The sequence below is a fragment of the Eretmochelys imbricata genome, chromosome 7 (genome assembly GCF_965152235.1).
Source record: "Eretmochelys imbricata isolate rEreImb1 chromosome 7, rEreImb1.hap1, whole genome shotgun sequence".
Taxonomy (NCBI): Eukaryota; Metazoa; Chordata; order Testudines; family Cheloniidae; genus Eretmochelys; species Eretmochelys imbricata.
In genome coordinates, this window is record NC_135578.1 from 53,014,830 (window position 1) to 53,040,507 (window position 25,678).

Here is a 25,678-nt window from a genome sequence, read left to right on the forward strand (position 1 = left end):
GAAGATATGCACGTTCTGTGCTTCAAGATAACCCAACCCTACTGGCCTCCCTCACCTGCAGCCCTGCCCTGACACACACAAAGAAAAGAATGGCTATGCTGTGTCACTTGTTTACAACCTGATCTCGCAAGCTTGTACCCAAGCAAACAGCCCTTCCATGCATAATCCCATTAACATCAATGGCACTGCTTGGGTGAGTAAGGACTACTCCTCTGAGAAAAGAATCAGGCCATCTGTTAGCAGGTTTGTTTATGAGGAGACCATAACTATATTAATCTACACCAATATAGTGGCCTCTTTATTTATCAAACAACTGTCTCTGATCAAATAACAAGAAAGTCTTAAAATATATTTTTATTTACTTCTGCCAACACATGAATGCAAATTGAGAAACATTACCCCGAGGTACATGGCAGAGTATTAATTTAAGCTTCAGTCTACCAACAGTACGGGGGAAAGGCAGTTAATTTCTGTAACAAAATGCTCCATTATCAATCTGCAAAATGCATGTGGCAGTTAGAGAGTTATATCCTTGTGAACTTTAACAAGGATCCGTTACGAAATGCCATGGGCAATTGGTAGATTGTTATAATGTTATGACAGAATGTAATTGGCTCTCACTAATAGTCTTGTGATCTATAGTATGGTTAACATAAGACAGGATATCACTCAGAATGATGCAGTCTAGCACTTCAGCAATATGCATGGCATGTTGGGTTCCTATATTAATCTTCAATACTTGTGTATGATTAATAAAAGTAAATCATTCCATTGGCACAGTTCCTCAGAGAGTTATAAAATATCTTATGAATTCTTCACTGAACAGCTCATAAATTAGTCCAAGTGAATGACGTGAGCAGGCATTTACATAGCACTGGATATTGTCAAAGGGCTGAACAAAAATTCATTAATCCTCACCACAGCTGTATGAGGTAGGCAGGCATTATTTGCTCCATTTTATAGATTGGGAAACAGACACAAACATCCAGAGTTGTAACCAACTGGTCCCACTGAAGTCATAAGTAAAACTCCCAGGGCCCGCGTCTCATTTGAACGGAGGCTCCTTAATTCCAGTCTGGCAGCGTAAAGGATCCAATCTTAAGGCTCCTTTAGTGGCCTGAGTGTAAATAAGAATTAGACCTCCACTGATTTCAGTGGGAGCAGAGTTTGGTCCATGCTGTGTGCTGTAGAAAATCCCATCCAGAGTGGTTAAGTGTATGGGCGGTGGCTATCATAGGCAGCAGGAGGCTGTGCCTCCCCAAACAGCCTGGCAACCTCCCACACTCCACCCCCAGGTCCCCTCCTGCAGTTCTCGGCGCTCTGCCCTGGCCAAGACCAGCTGGAGCTGGGGCTGGCCTGTCTCTCACAGGGACTCAGGGTGGCTGGTGCTAGGGCCGCGCCACCCGCCCAGCACTCAGACTCCACCGCCCTGCACTCTGGGGCTGGCCGCCCAGCGCATTAGAGCTGGGGGTAGTCACCTGACCGTCCGATGCTGGGGGCCATGGCTGGGGTGCTCTTGGCTCCTGCAGAGGAGGGGTGCAAAAGGGAAGGGGGAGGGGAGAGGCATGGCCTTGGGCACAAGGGGAGGGGCCAGGGCTAGCCTCCCTGAACAGCTGGATTAAGTGACTTAACTGGACACCATTAAATTAGGCTTGAATAAAGACTGGGAGTGGATGGGTCATTACACAAGGTAAAACTATTTCCCCATGCTTATTTTCCCCCCCTATTGTTACCCTCACCTTCTTGTCAACTGTTGGAAATGGGCCATCCTGATTATCACTACAAAAGGCTTTTTTCTCCCGCTGATAATAGCTCACCTTAGTTGATCACTCTCGTTATAGTGTATATGGCAACACCCATTTTTTCATGTTTTCTGTGTATACATATATATTCCTACTGCAGGCATCCGATGAAGTGGGTTTTAGCCCACGAAAGCTTTTGCTCAAATAAATGTGTTAGTCTCTAAGGTGCCACAAGTACTCCTCATTTAGAATTCAGGAGTCCCTGCCTAATATTAACAAGCTCTCAACCACAATACCTCCCCTAAGTGTTTAGAAGCTACTTGCTAGTATCAGGGCTCTGCCAACTGCATGTGAATTTGTAAATTGTTTTACAGGATTGTTTACATATAAACGTCAAGATACATTAAGCCATGAGACAGCAAGGGCTTAGAAACTTCTGCTGACTTTTCATACTAACATGGTCAGTAATAAGTGCTGTATACACTAAGTTGTTGTAAACAGATAAATGGATACAACTGCAAGCCAACTGGGGCCAACATACAAAGTCAATGATATTACCCCAGTTATTGCACCAACTGGTGAGTAGAGAGACAGCAGTGAAGCATGGGGAAAAGACAGGTCTGGCCTGGGAAGCCATGGGAGAATAGTGAGAAGGTTGAAGCCCCAAGAAACTACAGCTAGAGATGTGCTCATCTTTCTGGCTTTCCCTGACTTGAGCATTGTGGGAGGTTGGCTTCTGTCTAGGTTGGCTTCTGTCTGTCTAATGAGCATAGCAGATCTGAGCATGTTATAATCACCACATACAGACATCACTTACTTTGATTAGCTTCCACCCTCATGGTGTTTGGGAGTGGCTTGTCTGTGAATACATTTAGTACCAACTTGCAGAAGAGAACTGAGAGGCTATTGAAGAAAGCCACCCGAGTTTGTCTGAAACTCTATCGTTTAAATAAATAAACCCCCAGCAGTGGTTACACTTTAACCATGTATGGAAGTTTTTCAAGACTTGAGTCATTAAATTCTACTGAGAATAAAAACTTGGCAAATAGAAAAGAAAAGCATTTTAAACTGCTCTCTAGAAAACCGCCCCCCTTGCTCCCCTTGGTGTTATAGATGAACTGCCATGGGTATGCAGCAGGGGATTCTGGTTCTTTAGACAAGTCCATAAACTTAAATCATATCCAACATGTACAAAAGCAGTGAGAATACAAATTATCACACTAAAAAATGTGGGAAACTTTTTGATCTTATTAAAAAGCCTTTTAAAGTGGTAGCCTTGTATGTAATCTACAGATGAACTTCCTGCAAAATGTTCCACCCCTGCCAAAACCCATGGTATTTTTGGATAGTTTATTGTTTACAAACCCTCAGCCTCAGTGTGTGTGGGACACTGATCTATTCCCATTTATAGAAGTAGCTGATCACATGAAAAGCCCTACTAGATTTTAAAGTCACACTCCTCTCTTAAAGCACATGCCTTTTTGGGGAGAACATTTATGGCAGGTTTCCTCTTCCCTATGAAAAGCAGACGTTTTAGAGTAAACAACACTTTGAGGAAAGATCCAGGATGTATTAAATATTGTGTGGGAACTTCAACAAGGACATGACATCACATGCTGTCTCCAGTGCAAACATGTGGGACTAAACAGGGTCAGTTTCCTATTCTTGATTATACTAGTAAAGTATTTAAACAAGCTGTCTTAGACAAAACAAAATATCAATGGAATTATGTATTTTTTAATTCAGATACAGATGTATTTTTTAATATACACAGATTTACTAATGAAATAATTGTCTGGAGCCCATGTAAAAATCAACCTTGCTGGTGAGGATTGGATTGAAAACCCTTTAATATATCCCCAAATCCTGTTGGCAGTGAGAAGCATTGCAAATGAACGTGATGTAAGATGGTGTTTCCTTTCTAATGATAATTCTCTAAGGCTGGGGATTTTCAAAGTAGCCTATGGGCAGGACTGACCTACAGGATGGAGCACTGGGCTGGGACGCGGGAGACCTGGCTTCTATTCCTGGCTCAGCCAGTTTGGGGGTGGAAGCTCCCTGTGCATGGGAGGCAAAGGGATAGCAGGGGAGTGAGGGGAGCAAGTATGACAGAGTTGGGGAGGACAACCAGCTCCTGGCTGGGAAGGGGCAGCCCGGTAGTTCCCACAGTCATTCCTACGATAGTTCCTGGGCAGCTGGTGGCCTGTGCCCTGTGCTCCCCCAGCCCCTCCTTGGCAGCTGGCATCCTGTAAACCAATGCCTCCCTTCCACCATCCAGGTGCCAGTACCCTGTCCCATTCTCCACCCCGCCTCAGCAGCTAGTGTATATGCTCCTCCTTCTCCCCTGTGGTGGGTGTCTCCTTTAGGATCCAGGTGGCTTAAAGGCAGAACCAAGCTGCATTGGGGACCCCTATCCGCTCCCTCGTGGCCAGCCCGATCTTGTGCACTGGGGTGGCTGCTCCAGCCCTTCTCTGGATCCCGTTCTTGTCTCCCCCCTCCTTCCCCCCCATGTGTGCAGGGGGAACATATCTGGGTCCTCCTCACACTGCAGAAAACGTTGAAGGGATGGAAACCTAGATCTGCCCCCACAGTGTTTTCATTGCAGGGTGCTAGAACCCCTTACCCCCTGGTTCCACTGTCACTGCTGCCACGGACCTGCTGGTTGACCTGGGCAAGTCACTTCCCCACTCTGTGACTGAGTTTCCCTATCTGTAGAATGGGGATAACAATACTGACCTCCTTTGTAAAGCACATGGAGATCTGCTGATGAAATGTGCTAGATAAGAGTTAGGCATTGATTATTACTGCATTTCAATGGGAGCTGAGCACCTAACTCCCTGATGCCACTTTGACAGTATCAGACTAAATCTATTCTGATCTAACCATACAAGCACTTTTCAAGCATCTTTGAGACCCAAACCACAAACCCTATAGCCCCAGGAACATCAGCTATCAGCACTGTGGCCAGATACCACTCTTATTTACTCCAGCGTCAATCCAGAGTAACTCTGCTGACTTCAAATGGAATTACGCCCAATTTTAGTTACACCAGTGTAAACCCAAACTATGGCCCTGATCTTGCACCCTTATCTGTGTAGTTGAATCCTGGAGAACATCCCATTTTCAAACACTTATACATATAATAGACCATATTTTCTATTTGACTGCGCCTCCTCTTCTTACCACGTAGAACACCACTGATTTGCTGCTACTTCTTTATTTTTCTTCGTTCTACATCAATCTTTTTTCTGCAGGTACAGTTGATTGTCATGGAAATGATTATTACGTCACACAGAAAAGATCAGGACACTGAATGTGACGTAAGCATTCAAAGAATTTTTAAACAGACAACAAAGGTGACTTCAGCATTGCAGTGAGCACAGGTTTGGATCCTAAGGCAGCAACCTGGGAGGGTTTTGATTTGTCATAGTAATAGGCTTCAGAGGCCTATTTAAATTTCGTGAAAGCCTACTAAGTCCTTCTAGCGTTATGACAGATTCCTATGCATAATTCTTGGAAGTCTGATCCCAACCAAGTCAGGGACTGGATGGGATTTCTTGTGTTGTAGGACATCCCTGGATTCTGGGCTTTGGGGAGTCTTTAAAGAATCCAGATGGAACCAGCTGATTTTAATGGGATCTACAAATAAGTGTTCAGGTAAGTTAAAACTTAGTCATGTGCTAAATATTACTCCAGCCTGCTTAGTAGGGCACATAAATCTGTATTTATCTCCATTGCTGTTTACCTTTAAAAAAAAAAAATCTACGCTCCCACACAAGAGGATATAAAAACCCTGAAAAAACTGATCTTTATTAATTATTATTATTTTTAATCTCACAGCAGCCCCTAGAGGCTCCTCAAGTCTGGGGCTCCATTGTGCTAGGGCTGTATAAACACATAGTAAGAGATAGTCCTGGCCCTGAGCCATTTACAGTCTACCCAGACCAGGCAGACAGAGGAAGGGTTAGTACCCCTGTTTTACTGATGGGGAACCGAGGCACAGAGAGATGACATGACTTGCCTGAGGTCAGACAGGAAGTCTGTGGCAAAGCTGGGAAATAAACCCAGAGTTCCAGTCCAGTGCCTTAGCCACACAGCTATCCTTCCTCCTTGTCACAGGCTGGGCTCAGCCCCGTGTGCGCCTAGTTATCTGCCTCCCAGGTGATGGGTTTGGGCATGACATGACAGCAGCCCCTGGGTGATGTCATCTATAAGAGGGAGCATGTACAGTCATGGAGGAGGGATTCTGCAAGGACTGGAAGGATCCCCTGCAGAAGAGCCAGGTGGATGGCAAAATGTGCTGGGAAGTCTGGGGAGAAGGCCTAGAAAACAGCCAGAAACAGCTGAGGCCAGACCAGCAGCTAGGAAAGAGCTGTGGGAGGTCTTGCCACAGAGCTGGAGTGGGACTGACAGAGGTCCCCTGCCCAGAGAGAGCTGACAACTGAAGTCTTGAGACTTGAATGAGAGAGGAGCCCTGAAAAAGGGATCAAGTGGACTTGTCAAGCCCTGATACAGGGTAACAGGGGAGCCCTGGATGAGGGCTAACAAGGACACACTGAGTGAAGGTGAAAAGACTTTGTTTTCTTGAACTTTCTGTTTACGCCAGGGAGGGAGGCCTGTGGCCAAATCATCTAGCAGTTCTGGAATCCACCCTTTTGAGAGGAAACTGAGGCTCAGAGCACTAGGTACCAAATAATCTTGTCACATTGCCTAACTTTTGTCACTTTTCTAACTCAGTGGTTAGAAAAAACAGTCGAGTGTCTCCTCAGGCACATGCACCCAATAAAGCCCTCAGAGGGGGATTCCTCTTCATTTAGAACCAGTTAGCTCATGAGATATTTTATAAGCCTTTACTGATTTAAGAATGGAAATTGTGTATATTACAGATACCTAATGGAAACATTTAGAGCAAAGGCAGTCATGAAACACACATGGCGAGATCCTTAGCGGCAATCCAGATCACATGCATCCGATGAAGTGAGCTGTAGCTCACGAAAGCTTATGCTCAGATAAATTGGTTAGTCTCTAAGGTGCCACAAGTACTCCTTTTCTTTTTGCAAATACAGACTAACACGGCTGTTACTCTGAAACCTGCCATGAATGCAAAGGCGCTTTTAGCCACTTTTGCAGCTATTTGATCCTTGAGCCAGTGTAACTTAAGCCTTGTCTTCACTACAAAAAAAGGCATGCTCTTAACTCATGGTAAAATCCCAGTGAAGATTGAAGTAGTTTGTAGTTTCCACATGAGTTAGTACGTTACATTAAAGCCTATAGGGCGTACCTGGGGTTTAACCTGACCTGCTAACTTGCATGAAAATAACAAACTGCCTCCTGTTACTTTGAGCTAGATAACCAAGTGAAGATCACTTTTATTTTTTCCTAGTGAAGACAAAGACTTAGAGCAACCTCCGGGCCGCTCTGTGTGATACATGGGGCCTATGATCCCAAGGAGCTATTCCAGCAGCTGAGAATTCCTGGACTGCAAGGTCAGCATGGTCATGTCTCCTGTAGACTAGGAGCTGGGAAGCGTTGGATTAGAGCTGGACATGTGCACTCTATGCCAGCCAAAGATGGGAGAAATCTTACTTTGGCAGGTCCACCGGGCTGCCAGCGGCTTTCTGTTGGCAGAGCAGCGCAAGACAGGCAGAACAGGGCTGAGGATCCAGCCCAGAGTTCTAATTTCGGAGTCAATGAAAGTATTAAACACAAGCCACATATATGATTTTAAACCTGAAGAGTCAAAAATCTGCTCAGTCACGTGGGTGTAAATCACTGAATCTGGAATCACTGAATTCAGAGGAATTACTCAGGATGTAACCAAGAGCAGAATCTAGCCTTAATACTCTTTAAATAACTTAACCCTGCTATGAGTAATAGATGTGAACCACCAAGCTGGGTCTTGCCATCATGGGGAGGGATAGCTCAGTGGTTTAAGCATTGGCCTGCTAAACCCAGGATTGTGAGTTCAATCCTTGAGGCGGCCATTTAGGGATCTGGGGCAAAAATTGGGGATTGGTCCTGGTTTGAGCAGGGGGTTGGACTAGATAACCTCCTGAGGTCCCTTCCAACCCTGATATTCTATGATTCAGGGTATAGCTGTGAAGTTCAGAACCAGATTTGATGTTCAAGGATGTTTGGATTCCTGATTTGGTTTCAGCTGCTATTTTCTATCAACTTGGGACAGTAACTTTAGCAAAACATTTGAAAAACAAATGACTTAAATGGCTACAAATTGAGCTCCTCTTGCTTCCCTGTGTTGTACAATATTCTTTAGAGGTAAATGCTGTTATCTAGCTTGTAAATAGTAAGGTTTCCCTTCTATTGCTAATAATTAACTTGCATTTGCAGTTACATACAAGAGAGGATCTGTTGTACTTTTGATTTGTGGAGGTTCACTTAGGGAAATTTAACAGAGCTGCCTCCTTGAGAATGGCACCAGCCAGGAATGTAGTTCTAACAAAGTATTTCAGCAGACCATTAAAAATAACAAAACAAAACAACAACAAAAAAAACCAACAACCTGCTACAAGAATCCTCCAGCAAAACGTAACAGTAGATTTTTTTTTTTTTTTGGGCTGCTTCCCAGTATTCATGGGGGAATTCTGCTATTTGCTGAGTTTAGCGAATGCAATCTAGCACTGAAGGAAAACCAGCAAAAAGGAACACCACTTTCACCATTTTCTCAGTTCTGTTTAGCATCAGAAAGTACTTAAAGGAATGGGAAATTTTCTGGTTGCTATAAAGTTGAATTAAAATCCAAAAAGCAGTGGCTCTCAGCACATATAAGACAGACTGATTAGACAAGTGATCAACGCATACAGGATAAAAATCACTCAGCACAGTCAGAAACAATCTAACAGAAGGTAGAGCTTAACTTTTAAAGTCTATTCCCTTTGGAAACAAGGTCAATAATGCTTAATATATCACTTTTAGTGTTTACAATGTAAAGAAAAATCAACATATTCCACTATATTTCCCACACAATGACAACACTGCATTTATATAGATCCTTTCAAACCAAGATCTCAAAGCACTTTACAAAGATGGATCAGGATTATAAATCATACAGAAAAGATGTTTACAGGGAACATAATGCAGTAGTTCAAACAGAATCTACCTCCAAAATCAACAGAGACTCCAAAATTATTTATGCTGGAAAACCTAAAAAAAGACGACTGCAAAGATTTTAAATTTTCAGAAGTTTAAATACTCACTTTGTGAGGCTAAACGCACATCAGACTGAAATCCAGGGAAATCAAAAAAAGCTTGTACCAAAGAACTTAACCAGCCAAGAACATGATGAAGCCCTTTCTCTGAACTGTCCAGCTAGAGGTATTTACTCATTTCACACAGGCAAAAAGCATGACACACTAGCAAAGCCTTTTACGTGGGGGTGCCAGAGGGGGAAACCCTTCCCTGATGGCTTTAGTTCAGCCCACTCATTAAAATACAAAGTGAAAACAGCTGCTGTAGGAAGGAAAAGGATGTCCAGGCTTTTTCTTCTTAAATTCCTTGGGTATAAAATGGTTCATTGTGGAATTCCAGTAGGCAGAAAAATCCAGTGGTTTTAAGGCTTTGCTTTATAGTCTCAATCACCCTCTGTACTGGGTTGTAGAAACTGTATCTAAGTAATCTCAAAAATGAGTTAAGTGTAACATCCTGGACTGGATTGGAAACAATTTTCATTTTAAAAAAAATAAAGTATTAGGGAAAATATGAACCTAAAACATCTCCCCATCCCAAATGATTTTCTCCAAATGTGTTACAAGCGTGTGTGCTTTTTCAAACTACATCCACATGAAATATAACACTTGACCTGTCTATAGGGTCTGCCAGCCAGAGCGCGCCAAGCACATTACAAAGGTCAATTAATGCATACAAATACTTAAAACTGATAAGTGCTTTTCATCCATAGACCTTACTGCACTTTAGCTTCACAATGCCCCAAGCAGCTGTCGGCATCAGTATGCCCATTTAACAAAGGTTACCAGCAAAAATGTCAAAAGATGCTCAGAGAGGCAAAGTGGGTGAAGTAGTATCTTTTATTGGACCAAAATCTATTGGTGAGAGAGACAAACTTTCGCACTACACAGAGCTCTTCTTCAAGACCTGATGCTCAAAAGTAGAGCCCTGCAAATCTGCAGCTATCCACTTTAAATCCGTGGGATCCAAACCCAGCATCCAAAATTAGCGGCCACTTTTAGAAATTTGGCTTTCAGTGACTATGGGTATGTCTACACTGCAATCCGAAGTGTGACTGCAGCACAGGTAGACATACCTGTGTTAGCACAGCTAATAGCAGTGAAGACACAGCAGCATGGGGCTTCAGGACAGTCTAGGAATGCAATATGTCTCCAGGGTTCCTGGCGTGCTCGGACAGCCCACGCTGATGCCTTTGATGCCACAGCTACACAACTATTATTAGCTGCGCTAGCGCAGGTTATGTCTACCCAAGCTACAATCACACTTCCTGCTGCTGTCAGGAAAAGGGCCGGGCCAGGGATGAGAATATAACCCAGAGGCCCAGTCCTGCAAACACCTATGCCCATGAGTAATTGCATTCATGTCGGCAGTCCCATTAAAGCAAATAGGATTGTCTGCATGAATAAAGTTACTCATGTGTATGTGTGTTTGCAGGATCAGACCGGAGGAGTCCTGGTTTAACTACTAGACCACATTTGCTCTCTGCCTGTTTTTCTATATGTTAACATATTTTGGCAGTGAAATCTGTACTTGTAACAAAATTATTTTAAATACTTACATGCCTTTTTATATTATCAAATGGCATTTTACAGTCTACAGTAGGTAGACAATGGCTCATTAATGGTTGTTCCCCTGCAGCAATTAGGTAATAGGTGTGTAAAAAGATTATTCTTTTTAAAATAAAAGACATTGAAAAAAAATCCATGTAAAGAGATCAAGCATTCAATATATTACAAAATCCAAAGGCATGGCTGCCCATTAGCTCTGTTGGTTCAACAGCTGGTATTAATTATTAGTTAGAAATAAGATGCATTTATGCAAAATGAGGCAATCTACTGGATTTATTCATCATGGTTGTGAGAAAAGCGACCACCAATTCCCCTACTGATTCTGAACTGGCTGGTTTCATAGCTGTACTTTCGTGTGTGCTTAATGTTTCCTGCAGGTCTGAAAAAGTATGCAAAATATTTCAGTGCAGGGCCTTTGTATGGAAGTAATAGGAAATAAATGTCTCCCTTAAGGACTCTAGCTAGTACAGAACAGGGAGTTGGCCTTGATTCATAGATTCCTGGGCCAGAAGGGACAACTGTGATCATCTAATCTGACCTCCTGCACAGCACAGGCCACAGAGCTGCCCCCGCAATAATTCCTAGAGCAGAGCAGCAGTCAAAAAAACGAACAGAATGTTGGGTATCATTAGGAAAGGGATAGATAAGACAGAAAATATTATATTGCACCTATATAAAATCATGGTATACCTGCATCTTGAATACTGTGTGAAGATGCAGTCACTCCATCTAAAAAAAGATATATTGGAATTGGAAAAGGTTCAGAAAAGGGCAACAAAAATTATTAGGGATATGGAACGGCTACCACATGAGGGGAGAGATTAATAAGATTGGGACTTTTCAGCTTGGAAAAGAGACGACTAAGGGGGATATGACAGAGGTGTATGAAATCATGACTGGTGTGGAGAAAGTAAATAAGAAAGTGTTATTTACTCCTTCTCATAACAGAAGAACTAGGGGTCATCAAATGAAATTAATAGGCAACAGGTTGAAAACAAACAACAGGAAGTATTTTTTCCGACCACACATAGTTAATCTGTGGAACTCCTTGCCAGAGGATGTTGTGAAGGCCCAGACTGTAACAGGGTTCAAAAAAAGAACTAGATAAGTTCATGGCGGATAGGTCCATCAATGGCTATTAGCCAAGATGGGCAGGGATGGTGTCCCTAGCTTCTGTTTGCCAGAAGCTGGGAGTGGGCAACAGGGGATGGATCACTTGATGACTACCTGTTCTGTTCATTCCCTCTGGCATTGGCCACTGTCGGAAGACAGGATACTAGGCTGGATGGACCTTTGGTGTGACCCAGTATGGCCATTCTTATGTCAATCTGGATTTAAAAATTGTCAGTGATGGAGACTCCACCACAACCTTGGTAAATTGTTCCAATGATTAATTACCCTCATTGTTAAAAATATGTACCTTATTTCCAGGCTGAATCTGATGACAGCAGGGATTTGTGGGTGGGAAGAGTTGAGGTCCTTAAACATTTTTGAAAATGGGTGCTGATTGATTAATTATTTTTCAGTTTTTCTATTTCCAAAGAAAAGGTCCATCCACACTTGAAAGGAAGGATCCAAGCTAGAGATCTATACTGTTCTCCTTGTTATTTTTTTCACATAAAAAAAAGAAATTCTGATTCCATATCTGCCAGTTCATTTCTTTAAGCTGTAAAGGAGCCTGACAAAGAGGAACCTGGAGTTCATAAATCCTAAATGGGCTAGGACCACACTGGTATGGCTCCACAGCAACAGGGAGATGTCATTCCCAGCTCAGGTAGACATACCTGTGCTAGCTTTGCTCCAGCAAGTGCCTACAAATAGCGGTGCAGCCACGGGTGTGGCTCAGGCTAGCAACCCAAGTACAGTTCTGCCCAGCCCCCAACATACCTACTCAGGTGACTAGACCTCATGCCCTTCAAGCAACAGCTGTGATCCCTAAAAGCAGGTGAGTGGCATCCCCATTGGTTTAAAACAGAAGGTGTTGCTGGATGGACATTTTCTGCAAAGGGCTTTACACGTAGGTCTGAAATATCCCTTTGGGAAACTCTGGGCACTTCAGAGCCATCCATGTTAGCAATGGTGGGAGCACTAGGATAGACAAGGCTCCACCTCCCAGCCTGGAACCACTGAATCCCCTTCCCCTCCCCAATCATGGGAGCAGGACGACGGTATGACTCTGAGGTTCTTCCTCCACTGTCTTTCCATCCATCCTCTGCCTCTTTTCTCCTTCCCCCCTCCCAAATAATCACAGTGAGAAAAAATGCAGAATGAACAGCATCTTCGAACACTGCTTGACACATTCTCTTTTCTTTGGGCTTTCTCTGCCTTCTCTCTTCTAACTCACGGCTGTGAACATGCTTTGGGATCTTTCTTTTTTTTAATGACAGGATACACTGTAAATCTCAAAGAGGAATCGCGAGGGGCTCAGGGGAAATGCCATAATTTTTTTCCTCAGCTGCAGCCAATCTTTTAAAATTAAAGCTCTTATGGTTTGCAAGTCAGAAGGCATTAAAGAAATGACTGATGGGGAAGTTTCTAGGAAGTCACATACATCAAGTGCAATGGTAATGTAGATATCCAAACAACTGCCAAGGGGCACTCAGATATTCCATTTATTACACCAGTGAGAGTTCAACAAACTCATGTGAATCACTGCAAGAGGCTTTCTATTATAAGCAGCAATTGCACTTTGTGCAGCAACCTTGTTGAGATCTCCTAAGCTAAAGCAAAAAGGGAACAGGTCAGTAATTGAGGACTCCTAAATGATGGAAGAATCACCAGATTCAGTTATCAGAGTAGCAGCCGTGTTAGTCTGTATCCGCAAAAAGAAAAGGAGTACTAGTGGCACCTTAGAGACTAACAAATTCAGTTAGTGACAACTTCCTTTGAACCAGTGCTCCTGCAGAGAGCCTCTTAACATTGTGTGGGATATATTTTGGATGTAAAATACACCCCTCCCCTCAGCCATCACCATGGCAGCTGAAGGCCTGGTCACATAGACTTTAGCATGGATTGAGGACACTCTTAAACCATTTCAATAAACCAGTTTATTTCAGCAGCTAATGCCAGTGCAGTGCCTCACAAATAGGTTCATTTCGTGCTCTGAAGCACTCCTGAGACAGATCAAGAGCAATAGTTATATGCAGGCAAGTCGTTGGGACTCTGATGTGCCACCTGCACTATTCAGTTTGCACACCCTCTGAGGCATGCTTGTGCTTCCTGAGAGTAGTCAGTCCAGTCTGGTCAAAGCTGAGATTACAGTACAGCCACACTCCATCTCCCAGTAGATAAGGCATCATTGCATTGAGAGCCTGGTCCAAAGCTCACTGAACTCCAGGAAAAGGCTCCCAGTGATGTCCGTGGGCATTGGGTTGGGCCCTGAGAGGAGTTTGTACTATTGCAGTTTGTTGAGCGCTGTTTGCCATTGGGGCTAACCCATTCCCCTCACCATTAAATAAATCAGCATTTGTATTTACATGGCCTGGACACTGGATCCCTAGAGGTGTGGAGGGTGGTATTATTATAAACTCCATGATCTGAACTCTCATGCACTAGATGATTGTAAGATGCCACAATCCTGACTGAAGAACAGAGAGAAAAGAATCCAAGACCCAATTCAGCCTAAAGAGATCCCAAGGATTAGTCACTTAAGAAAATGTAGTCAGAAGCTTGTGCTGGGACACTGCTGTGTGCCCAAGCAGTATATGGTAGGGTTTACCTTGTTGAGTGTAAAGTCCTCGGGTTCCTTTGCACTGGTAGAGTGCTACGCACATCTATGGTGCCATACAAATGACTAGAGCTGCTTGAAGTTTTGACCAAACAAAAGTTTCCTAACAAAAAGGGGGAGGGGGAAGCATCATTGAAAACACATTTTTGTGTGTGAAAACAGCATTTGGTGTTTTGGGGTTTTTATTTGATTTTTCAAAAGGTACTTTTGGAATGAAGCCAAATCAGTTTTTATTTTGTTTCACCTCAAATTAATTGTTTTGGAAAACCAATAAGCTTCAGTTTGGGGATTTTGGTTGGTTTCTTCCTTCATAGGTCTAGAAAACTGTAATGCCTCTACATTTTCAGGTACCACCACTTAACAAATATCCACAAGCACAAATAGTAGCCCCAAAGAGGCAAGCCAATCACAACCCTGCTTTTTAAGCTAAGCATCTGCAGTCTAGTCCTGTGTTTACCTGTTCATCATGAAATATTCAGGTATTCCTTTGGATGTCCATCCAACAGAATTCTACCACAGTGTTACATTTACACTGCACCCTTCTAAACCAAAGGAGTCCTTCTGCAATAGAGAGACAAAGACAAACCCCAACTCTTACAAATAAATTCAACCGGATCTATAAGATCCCTATAGAGCAGACAAGACCTCAAATTTTCAGGTTTATATCAAGAGACCCATAAACTGCATGGAACTTTATGGGCCAGATCCTCAGCTGGTATAGATCAATCACTGAAGTAAATGGAGCTATGTGGATTGACACCAGCCTACATCTACCTCAGAAAGCTGAAGGTCTGACACAGCTCTACCAAGAATCAAACCTGTGGTTGCATAAACTCTAGATGTTCCAAATCTGATGCTCGGGCCATTACACCATCCCTTTCAGTCAACCCCCTTTGAAAGAACACTGTGTTGAGAGAATCTTCTCCTTCCAATCAAGTGAAACTTTCTGCTACTAATGATGCCTTTATTCTCGTCCCCAAAGTGCACCCCACCAACTTTGAAAAAAAAATCCCAATCAAACCAATAACAAAGTAGCACATCAATAGATTCAGTACATTTTCCATCTGTGAATGGTTTCTTTCAATTCCCATGGAAGGCATCCCAGCACGGAAGCTCCTCACAGAATTATTATGGAAATAACAGAGAGAGTTTCACTATAATAGTTCGATCATAGTAATGCCTATTTTGCACCTCACACTTTGAGGTGCAAAAAAAGCATTATAGAAAGAAAGAAGTTCTATCCAGATGGCAATTATGGTCTGAAGCATAGAAAGGCTCCCCACAAGATCAAAGGGCAGGAAAGACAATTGGATATAGTGCATGAATTTTATTAGGGCTGTCAAGTGATTAAAAAAATTAATCGCGCAATTAATTGCGCTGTTAAACAATAATAGAATACCATTTATTTAAATATATTTGATGTTTTCTACATTTTCAAATATATTGATTTCAGTTGCAACACAGAATACAAAGCATACAGTGCTCACTTTATATTTATTTTTGATTACAAGTATTTGTACTGTAAAAAACAAAAGAAATAGTATTTTTCAATTCACCTAATACTAGTACTGTAGTGCAATGTCTTTATCATGAAAGTTGAACTTACAAATGTAGAATTAAGTTAAAAAAAAACTGCATTCAAAAATAAAACATTGTAAAATTTTAGATCCTGCAGGTCCGCTCAGTCCTACTTCTTGTTCAGCCAATCGCTCAGACAAACAAGTTTGGTTACATTTTCAGGAGATAATGCTGCCCACTTCTTGTTTACAATGTCACCTGAAAGTGAGAACAGGCGTTCACATGGCACTATTGTAGACAGCATCGCAAGATATTTACGTGCCAGATGCGCTAAAGATTCATATATCTCTTTGTGCTTCAATCACCATTCCAGGGGACATGAGTCTATGCTGATGACAAGTTCTGCTTGATAACAATCCAAAGCAGTGCGGACTGACTGGTGTTCAGTTTCATTATCTGAGTCAGATGCCACCAGCAGAAGGTTGATTTTCTTTTTTGGTGATTCAGTTTCTGTAGTTTCCGCATCGGAGTGTTGCTCTTTTAAGACTTCTGAAAGCATGCTCTACGCTTTGTCCCTGTCAGATTTTGGAAGGCACTTCAGGTTCTTAAACCTTGGGTCGAGTGCTGTAGCTATCTTTTGAAATCTCACATTGATACCTGTAAGGGGACTCGCTGGGGCTCGTCCCTCTGTGGGGTGGTGGGGCACCACACCGCCTCGCTACACCCTCTCTGCTGGGTTGGGGAATACCCAGTCTATGGCCCAGACCTTCAGGCAGGGCCCTGCAAACAGTACAATATAAGCCAGAGCCCTGGGTCAGGGCGGGACAGCAAACAAACAAACAAAGTCAGAAGCTCAGGCCCTCAGGCAAGGACTGAGCAAATAGTTCAACAGCAAACCCCAGGCTCCTGGCTTTGATACACCAGGGAGAGGGGGAGACTGCTACCCGCAAGGTGGGTGGCAGGGGGGACACAGGCCCACCCACTCCACTGCGTCCCAGCCCAGGACCCGAGCAGCAGTCGAAGACCCGCTGCTATGTCAGTGGGGATCCTGGCCGCAACACACTGACATTGGTCTGGCAGTGCTGCAGCCAGACTAGGGTCAGCTGCCCCGGGCTACTTCTGGACTCCCCCTCGTAGGATACCTACGTCAGGGTGGTGTCCTCGGAGGGTTCCAGCACCATGGGTTCCTCCAGGTAGCTGGCCGAGGGGTAGGCTTGGCAGCTCTTCTGGGTAGCCGGCGACTGGTAGGCTTGGCAGCTCCTCCGTGCACTGGTCGGCATTAGGCATTGGCCGGTCCAGCCAGTCCTCGGGTCGGCTGTTGATTGCCAAGGTCTCCCAAGCCAGAGCCAGGCCTCAGACGTCTGGCCTCTCCGGGAGCTGCCGCTCAAGTGAGCTCTGGGTTGGGCTTTTATACTTCCTGTCCTGAGCCTTGACCTCTGGGGGGTGGGCGCAGGATCCACTGGCTCCGCCCACTTTGGTGTCTGGGGAGGTTCTTCCCTCTGTGGCGTGCTCAAGGTGTGCTCAACACACCTGCTCAAGTCTGGCTCCCGCTCATCAGGGCCAGACCCTTCCAAATCTCCCAGGAGGGACAAGAAGTCTGCATTCACGTGGTCATTACCTGCCCTATGGCGGACAGTAAAAGCGTAGGGCTGCAGTGCCAGGTACCAGCATATTAGTCTCATATTATTATTTTTCATTTTGGCTAACCACTGAAGTGTGGCGTGGTCAGTGACCAGCATGAACGGGGCCCAAAGGAGGTAGTAACACAATGTGTCACAGGCCCATTTCACTGCCAGGGCCTCCTGGGGTAGGCTAGTCATGGAGCCAGGCCAACCGTGTGACCCCATCCACTGTTAGCTGGACTTGGGCATTGGCGTAAGGCCATACATCGCCATGGATACACTGCAACCAGATGGTCCCCATGTGGGGGTCCCCCAGGAGGCCTAAACTTTGGTGGATTAGGGTCTGCCCACAGCCTGAGTCAATCAGGGCCAGGGTCGGGCGATCTCTGACAACTACTGGCACTATAATCTTGGTGGTCTGCGGCTGTCAGGCGTTGTTTTCCCCCGCTCAAACGTGACCAAAACTGCAGTCCATCTCAGTGCAATCCCATTGCAAGTGTCCATATTTCCCACAGGAGAAACAAGGCCCGAGCTCTTGTCATCTGGGCCGGGCGGATGCTCCCCCAGAGCCCCTTGGGGGGCTTCAATTGATCTTTCCAACCCCTGTCTCAGGGTCACAAGGGGCTTGTCAAACTGGCCCCTCGGAACATCTATACCGGGGCTCCTGGACCCGCAAAGGGTTTCGCAGCTTGATCCGGGCACTCCTCTTCCTCTCTAGGTTAGGGCGCTCGGGCCCTGGTGGGTGGGCTCAAATAGCCGGTCCCACTGGGGCTTCAGCCACAAGGAAATCTTCCATTAGAGCGATGGCGGCAGCTAGTGTCACAGGCCAATGGTGGAGGACCCAGGCCCTTCCTCGCGGCGGAAGGATGTGGACGAACTGTTCCAGGATGACTTGCTCAGTAAGCTCATCTGGGGTTCGCCTCTCATGATGTAGCTACCGCTTGCACGCCTCCCTCAGCTCCTGGGCCACCAACTGGGGTTGGGTGCCCGTGGGGTAAGTCAGACTCCGGAACTGCTGCTGGAAGGTTTCCGGGCTGACATCTAAGGCTTCTAGAATCACTGCCTTTACCTGGGTATCGTCCTGCGCGTCCCCCGTGGATAGCCCTTGGTACACAGTTTGGGCAGTCCCGGTCAGAAATGAGGCCAGGAGGGTGGCCCATTGGTCGGGTGCCCACCCTGAGACCTGCACCACCCTTTCAGAAGTCACCAAAAAGGCTTCGGGGTCATCCCCCGGTCCCATTTTGGTTAGCCGCACCGGCGCAGTGGGGTGGGGTGACCCAGATGTGTCTCCCGGCTGGGGCTCCGGGGGCCGTGGCAGTGCCATCATCAGTTGCTGTATACATTGTCACTGGAACTCCTGGTTCTGAACACCCAGGTCCAGAATCACCTGCTGCTGCTGGGTCCCCAGCTGCTGGATGAGCTGCTGTTGCTGCTGGAGCTGTGCAGCCTGCTGCTGCTGCTGCTGTTGGAGCTGGGCCGCCTGCTGTTGCTTCTGGCTCTCGGCCAGGAGATTAAAAAGTTTGGACATATCCATGACTCCTTCAGGGGAATGTCCCCCCCCAGGCCCCTTCTCACAGGGATCAAGGGCTCATGCCCGCATTCTCCACCAAGTGTAAGGGGACTCCCTGGGGCTCGTCCCTCTGCGGGGTGGTGGGGCACCACACCGCCTTGCTACACCCTCTCTGCTGGGTTGGGGAATACCTAGTCTATGACCCAGACCTTCAGGCAGGGCCCCACAAACAGTACACAATATAAGCCCAAGCCCTGGGTCAGGGCGGGCAGCAAACAAATAGTCACATGCTCAGGCCCTCAGACAGAGACTGCGCAAATAGCTCAATATAAGCCCGGGCCCTGGGTCAGGGTGGGGAAGCAAACAAAGTCAGAAGCTCAGGCCCTCAGGCAAGGACTGAGCAAATAGTTCAACAGCAAACCCCAGGCTCCTGGCTTTGATCCACCAGGGAGAGGGGGAGACTGCTATCCACAAGGTGGGTGGCAGGGGGGACACAGGCCCACCCACTCCACTGCGTCCCAGTCCAGGGCCCTGGCAGCGGCAGAGGACCCGCTGCTGTGTCAGTGGGGATCCTGGCCACAACACACTGACATTGGCTCTGGCAGTGCTGCAGCCAGACTAGGGTCAGCTGCCCCTGGGCTACTTCTGGACTCCCCCTCGTAGGATACCTACGTCAGGGTGGTGTCCTCGGAGGGTTCCAGCACCATGGGTTCCTCTGGGTAGCTGGCAAGGGGTAGGCTTGGCAGCTCCTCCAGGTAGCTGGCGATGGGTAGGCTTGGCAGCTCTTCTGGGTAGCCGGTGATGGGTAGGCTTGGCAGCTCCTTCATGCACCGGTCGGCATTAGGCATTGGCCAGTCCGGACAGTCTTCGAGTCGGCCGTGGATTGCCGGGGTCTCCCAAGCCGGAGCCAGGCCACAGGTGTCTGGCCTCTCCGGTGGCTGCCGCCCAAGTGAGTTCTGGGGTTGGGCTTTTATACCTCCTGTCCTGCACCTTGACCTCTGGGGGGGCGGGCACAGGATCCACTGGCTCCGCTCACTTTGGTGTCTGGGCAGGTTCTTCCCTCTGCGGGGTGGTGGGGCACCACACCACTTCGTTACAGTACCTTCTTTGCGTTTTGTCAAATCTGCAGTGAAACTATTCTTAAAATGAACAACATATGCTGGATCATCATCCAAGCTGCTATAGCATGAAATATTTGTCAGAATGTGGGTAAAATAGAGCAGTGGACATACAATTCTCCGCCAGGGAATTCAGTCACATATTTAATTAACACATATGTTTAACGAGCATCATCAGCATGGAAGCGTGTCCTCTGGAATGGTGGCCGAAGCATGAAGGGGCATATGAATGTTTAGTATGTCTGACACATAAATATCTTGCAAATGCCTGTTCTCACTTTCTGGTGACATTGTAAAAAAGAAGCGGGCAGCATGATCTCCTGTAAATGTAAACAAATTTGTTTGTCTTAGCGGTTGGCTGAACAAGAAGTAGGACTGAGTAGATTTGTAGGCTCTGAAGTTTTACATTGTTTTGTTTTTTGAGTGCAGCCACATAACAAAAAAAAAGTCTACATTTGTAAGCTGTACTTTCACAGCAAAGAGAATGCATTACACTACTTGTATGAGGTGAATTGAAAAAAACAGCCGACTGTTTCTTTTGTTTATCATTTTTACAGGGCAAATATTTATAATAAAAAACAATATACACTTTGATTTCAATTACAACAGAGAATACAATGTATATGAAAATGTAGTAAAACATACAACATATTTAATAAATTTTAATTGGTATTCTATTGTTTAATAGTGTGATTAAAACAGTGATTAATCACGATTAATTTTTTTTGAGTTAATTGCGTGAGTTAACTGCGATTAATCGACAGCCCTAGATTTTATCCCAACTCCTTCTCTTTAATACATACTTTATGGCATCTAAAGACTGATCTATGGGCTAGACCTATGAGCAATCCAATCTCTAGGCAGAATGTGGGAGTTAGAGTTAGATCCAAAGCTCACAGAGGTCAATAAAGAGTCCTGACACTGATTTCAGTGGGATTTGGATCAGGCTCTAAAGCACAAAGGGCAAGAAAATTAGGAAGCCAGATATTTGGCAGACTCCTTTTAGCAGTCTAAGAGCTCATCTACACAGCACATTAGCAGTGCCTGCATCGATGCACAAAGCACTGCATCGTGGGTAGCTATCCCAAAGTGCAACTTGCCGCAGTGTGTTTTGGGAAGTTTGTGCAATGCCTCATGGGACCAAAACATTGTTGCATGGGAACATTGCATAGGCATCCCATGATGCACTGTGCTCAACGGCAAACAACCCAGTGGTTTTCACACTATGACATACACCATAGCCCCAGAAGCATGGAGCCTGCTTAGTAGTGCATTCTTGCTCTGAGCATCTCCAACACCTCGCACCTTCCCCTGCAGTATTTCCAGAGCCAAAGTAGGGTCTGCCGCGGTGTGCTGCAAACAGCCCTGCTGCAAGCCATTGAAAAAAACAATTCACAGTTGCTGCTGGCAGTCACAGAGCAGCTGCACTCTGTTGAGCGCCGTTTCTGGTCCCGTGAAACAAGCACTGACTGGTGGGATCGCATCGTTTTGCAGGTATGGGATAACGAGCAGTGGCTGCAGAACTTTTGAATGCAGAAGGCCATCTTCCAAGAACTTTGTGCAGAGCTTTCCCCTGCCCTGCAGTTCAGCAACACAAAAATGAGAGCTGCTCTGACAGCGGAGAAGTGAGTGGCGATCGCTAATTGGAAACTTGCAACGCCAGACAGTTACCTGTCAGCGGGGAATCAGTTTGAAGTAGGTAAACCAACCGTGGGAGCTGCTGTGCTCCAAATGTGCAGGGCCACGAGTCGACTTCTGCTATGAAGGGTAGTGAGTCTGGGAAATGTGCAGGACATAGTGGATGGTTTTGCCACGGTGGGGTTTCCTGAATTGCGGTGGGGAGATAGATGGCACGCATATCCCCATCTTGGCACCAGAACACCTTGCCAAGGAGTACATAAACCAAAAGGGATACTTTTCAATGGTGTTGAAAAGCACTGGTGGATCACAGGGGGCGTTTCACCGACATCAACATAGGATGGTCAGGAAAGGTTCATGACGCACGCATCTTTAGGAACTCGGGTCTGTTCAAAAAGCTGCAATCCAGGTTAATTTGGGTTTGAATAGAGACTGGGAGTGGCTGGGTCATTACACATATTGAATCTATTTCCCCATGTGAAGTATCCTCACACCTTTTTGTCAACCGTCTAAATGGGCCATCTTGATTATCACTACAAAAGTTTTTTTCTCCTGCTGATAATAGCTCATCTGAATTAATTTGCCTTTTACAGTTTGTATGGCAACTTCCACCTTCTCTGTATGGATATATATCTTCTTACTATATGTTCCATTCTATGCATCCGATGAAGTGGGCTGTAGCCCATGAAAGCTCATGCTCTAATAAATTGGTTAGTCTCTAAGGTGCCACAAGTCCTCCTGTTCTTTTTGCAGATACAGACTAACACGGCTGCTGCTCTGAAACAGGTAGACAAAAGTAACAGCTGCAATTGCTTTAATATTCCTGGGACTAGACCCAGCTGGCTGTTGGAGAAGAAAAGGGTCATAGTGCCTGTGTTCTTTTGGAGATGGCTCGCACCCACCCACAGGAACGGTACCAGTGCACAGTTGCAGCACTCAGGAAAACACAGGGACTGCAGTTGTGCCCCCTTGCATGCCCATGAGAGCTAGTCACTGCTAGGCCCTTAACAACCAAACTAGAGCAGGTATATCTCAGCAGGGACAAATAATTCACAGTCCTTTAAAGTCCAGCCTATATGCAAAGAAAATGAATTACCGTGTTAGATGGCTGGTACAAGACCAGCAGTGTTCGGAAGAGGGGGTATCTTCCCCTTTTGCACACCCAGGATTTCACACTCAGTAAACACATTCAGGAAGGACTTAGTGTGGGTTCTGGGACTGAGTCACAAGTGCCTAATGGGAGCGCGAGTTGTCATGTGACCCCAGCTGTGATAGCTTGGTAACTGCCCCTTTGGTGTCCTGTTCCTACAGTGTTGTATGTGGAACAAGTTACTGAGTGGAGCCCAACAGCCCACAACAGAAATTTCTATGGAAACTGCTACCCATTCTCTCTCCATGCACTGCACTGAAAGTACACTGCTACCCAAAACTAGTGCTGCTCTCCGCTGGGTCCTTGCACTAGGGTGACTGTGCAAAGACCTCCACACAGGGAAGGGCATCTCTTTAGGGGAGAAATCATTTAAAAGGACACCTTTAAATGTACAAGCCACACTACATATTTTATAAGCAACAGTACTTGGAAGAAAATGTCTGGTCTGGTGCTGGATGCAGGGTCTGATGCTGGACGCAATGATCTCTCCATGAGGAGAAGTTGTAGCTGAATGTCCCGGTCATTTCTGGCCCTGGCAGTCAGGTTGTGGCAATGGGTACACTTCTGTGGGACATGTCCCTCTCCCAGGCAATGGATGAACTGTGGGTAACCGTCAGATACTGGGAAGGCATCCTAGCAGGAAATGCACTCTTCAGCTTGGAAGATCCAGGCACAATGGTGAGGGAGAAAGCTTCCCAGTCTGGAAGGGCGGGAAGCAGGAAAATGAAGTCCTAAGCTATGAGTTAACGAGGAGGGTAAGTAGGAAGGAAAAGTTAAGGTTTTTTTGTTTTTTTTTTTAATAGAGAGAGAACAAGAAAAGGAAAGAAGTAACTATTAAACTACACTAAAACTAACAGGTCAGGCACTATCTAACAGGTCAAAGGAGATGCAGGCTGTGCTGTGGATTCAGTCCCAGACCATAGGCAGTAGAGAAGGAACTGGGGGGAGCAGTCAGACCGCATAGTGCTACATATACATGACTCTCACAGCGTGAGATGGGGAGGTGCACATGTGCGGTCCAACGGGCACTGCTGATGAAGATCCTCCAATCCCAAGTGCAGGGGGCGCTGCTGCACCTACAGTGGAGCACCTACAGGGGCATCACTGGAAGAACAGTACTTTCAAGTTAAAATTAGCTCGTATTCATTTACATGGCCCAACTCGTAAACTCGTGGCGAACCGGGGAAGTCCCGGATGACTGGAAAAAGGCTAATGTAGTGCCAATCTTTAAAAAAGGGAAGAAGGAGGATCCTGGGAACTACAGGCCAGTCAGCCTCACCTCAGTCCCTGGAAAAATCATGGAGCAGGTCCTCAAAGAATCAATCTTGAAGTACTTGCATGAGAGGAAAGTGATCAGGAACAGCCAGCATGGATTCACCAAGGGAAGGTCATGCCTGACTAATCTAATCGCCTTTTATCATGAGATTACTGGTTCTGTGGATGAAGGGAAAGCAGTGGATGTATTGTTTCTTGACTTTAGCAAAGCTTTTGACACGGTCTCCCACAGTATTCTTGTCAGCAAGTTAAGGAAGTATGGGTTGGATGAATGCACTATAGGGTGGGTAGAAAGCTGGCTAGATTGTCGGGCTCAACGGGTAGTGATCAATGGCTCCATGTCTAGTTGGCAGCCGGTGTCAAGTGGAGTGCCCCAGGGGTCGGTCCTGGGGCCGGTTTTGTTCAATATCTTCATAAATGATCTGGAGGATGGTGTGGATTGCACTCTCAGCAAATTTGCGGACGATACTAAACTGGGAGGAGTGGTAGATACGCTGGAGGGGAGGGATAGGATACAGAAGGACCTAGACAAATTGGAGGATTGGGCCAAAAGAAATCTGATGAGGTTCAATAAGGATAAGTGCAGGGTCCTGCACTTAGGACGGAAGAATCCAATGCACCGCTACAGACTAGGGACCGAATGGCTAGGCAGCAGTTCTGCGGAAAAGGACCTAGGGGTGACAGTGGACGAGAAGCTGGATATGAGTCAGCAGTGTGCCCTTGTTGCCAAGAAGGCCAATGGCATTTTGGGATGTATAAGTAGGGGCATAGCGAGCAGATCGAGGGACGTGATCGTCCCCCTCTATTCGACATTGGTGAGGCCTCATCTGGAGTACTGTGTCCAGTTTTGGGCCCCACACTACAAGAAGGATGTGGATAAATTGGAGAGAGTCCAGCGAAGGGCAACAAAAATGATTAGGGGTCTGGAACACATGACTTATGAGGAGAGGCTGAGGGAGCTGGGATTGTTTAGCCTGCAGAAGAGAAGAGTGAGGGGGGATTTGATAGCTGCTTTCAACTACCTGAAAGGGGGTTCCAAAGAGGATGGCTCTAGACTGTTCTCAATGGTAGCAGATGACAGAACGAGGAGTAATGGCCTCAAGTTGCAGTGGGGGAGGTTTAGATTGGATATTAGGAAAAACTTTTTCACTAAGAGGGTGGTGAAACACTGGAATGCGTTGCCTAGGGAGGTGGTGGAATCTCCTTCCCTGGAAGTTTTTAAGGTCAGGCTTGACAAAGCCCTGGCTGGGATGATTTAACTGGGAATTGGTCCTGCTTCGAGCAGGGGGTTGGACTAGATGACCTTCAGGGGTCCCTTCCAACCCTGATATTCTATGATTCTATGATTCTAACAGTGCCACATTTTTACAATAAACCAGAGGGGTTTTTTCATCCAGAAAATTTGGTTACAAGGATGCAAAGCAAAAAATAGTCAATTTAGTATTTGATGCCTCACAGATATGGCAGCCAATGACAACTGTGTACCTAGATCTGAGGACAGAACTTGGCCCTTCACATGTATGACAGCACATGAGTCAGAATTGGTTTGGTCAAGGAGCCTACACAGAAGCCACTAAAATACCTAACCTTCCTGTGGAAACCTCAGC

The 25,678-nt window shown here is 45.8% G+C and overlaps 1 protein-coding gene across 1 annotated transcript in view; it reads right to left on the reverse strand.

Annotated features, from left to right (window-relative positions):
- Positions 1-17,038, reverse strand: part of SORBS1 (sorbin and SH3 domain containing 1) — a 174,348-nt gene extending 157,310 nt beyond the window's left edge. The window contains exon 1 of the mRNA XM_077822822.1: positions 16,905-17,038. Coding sequence (XP_077678948.1) covers positions 16,905-17,038 — 134 coding nt within the window. The remainder of the gene's footprint in view (positions 1-16,904) is intronic.
- Positions 17,039-25,678: the final 8,640 nt, after the last annotated feature.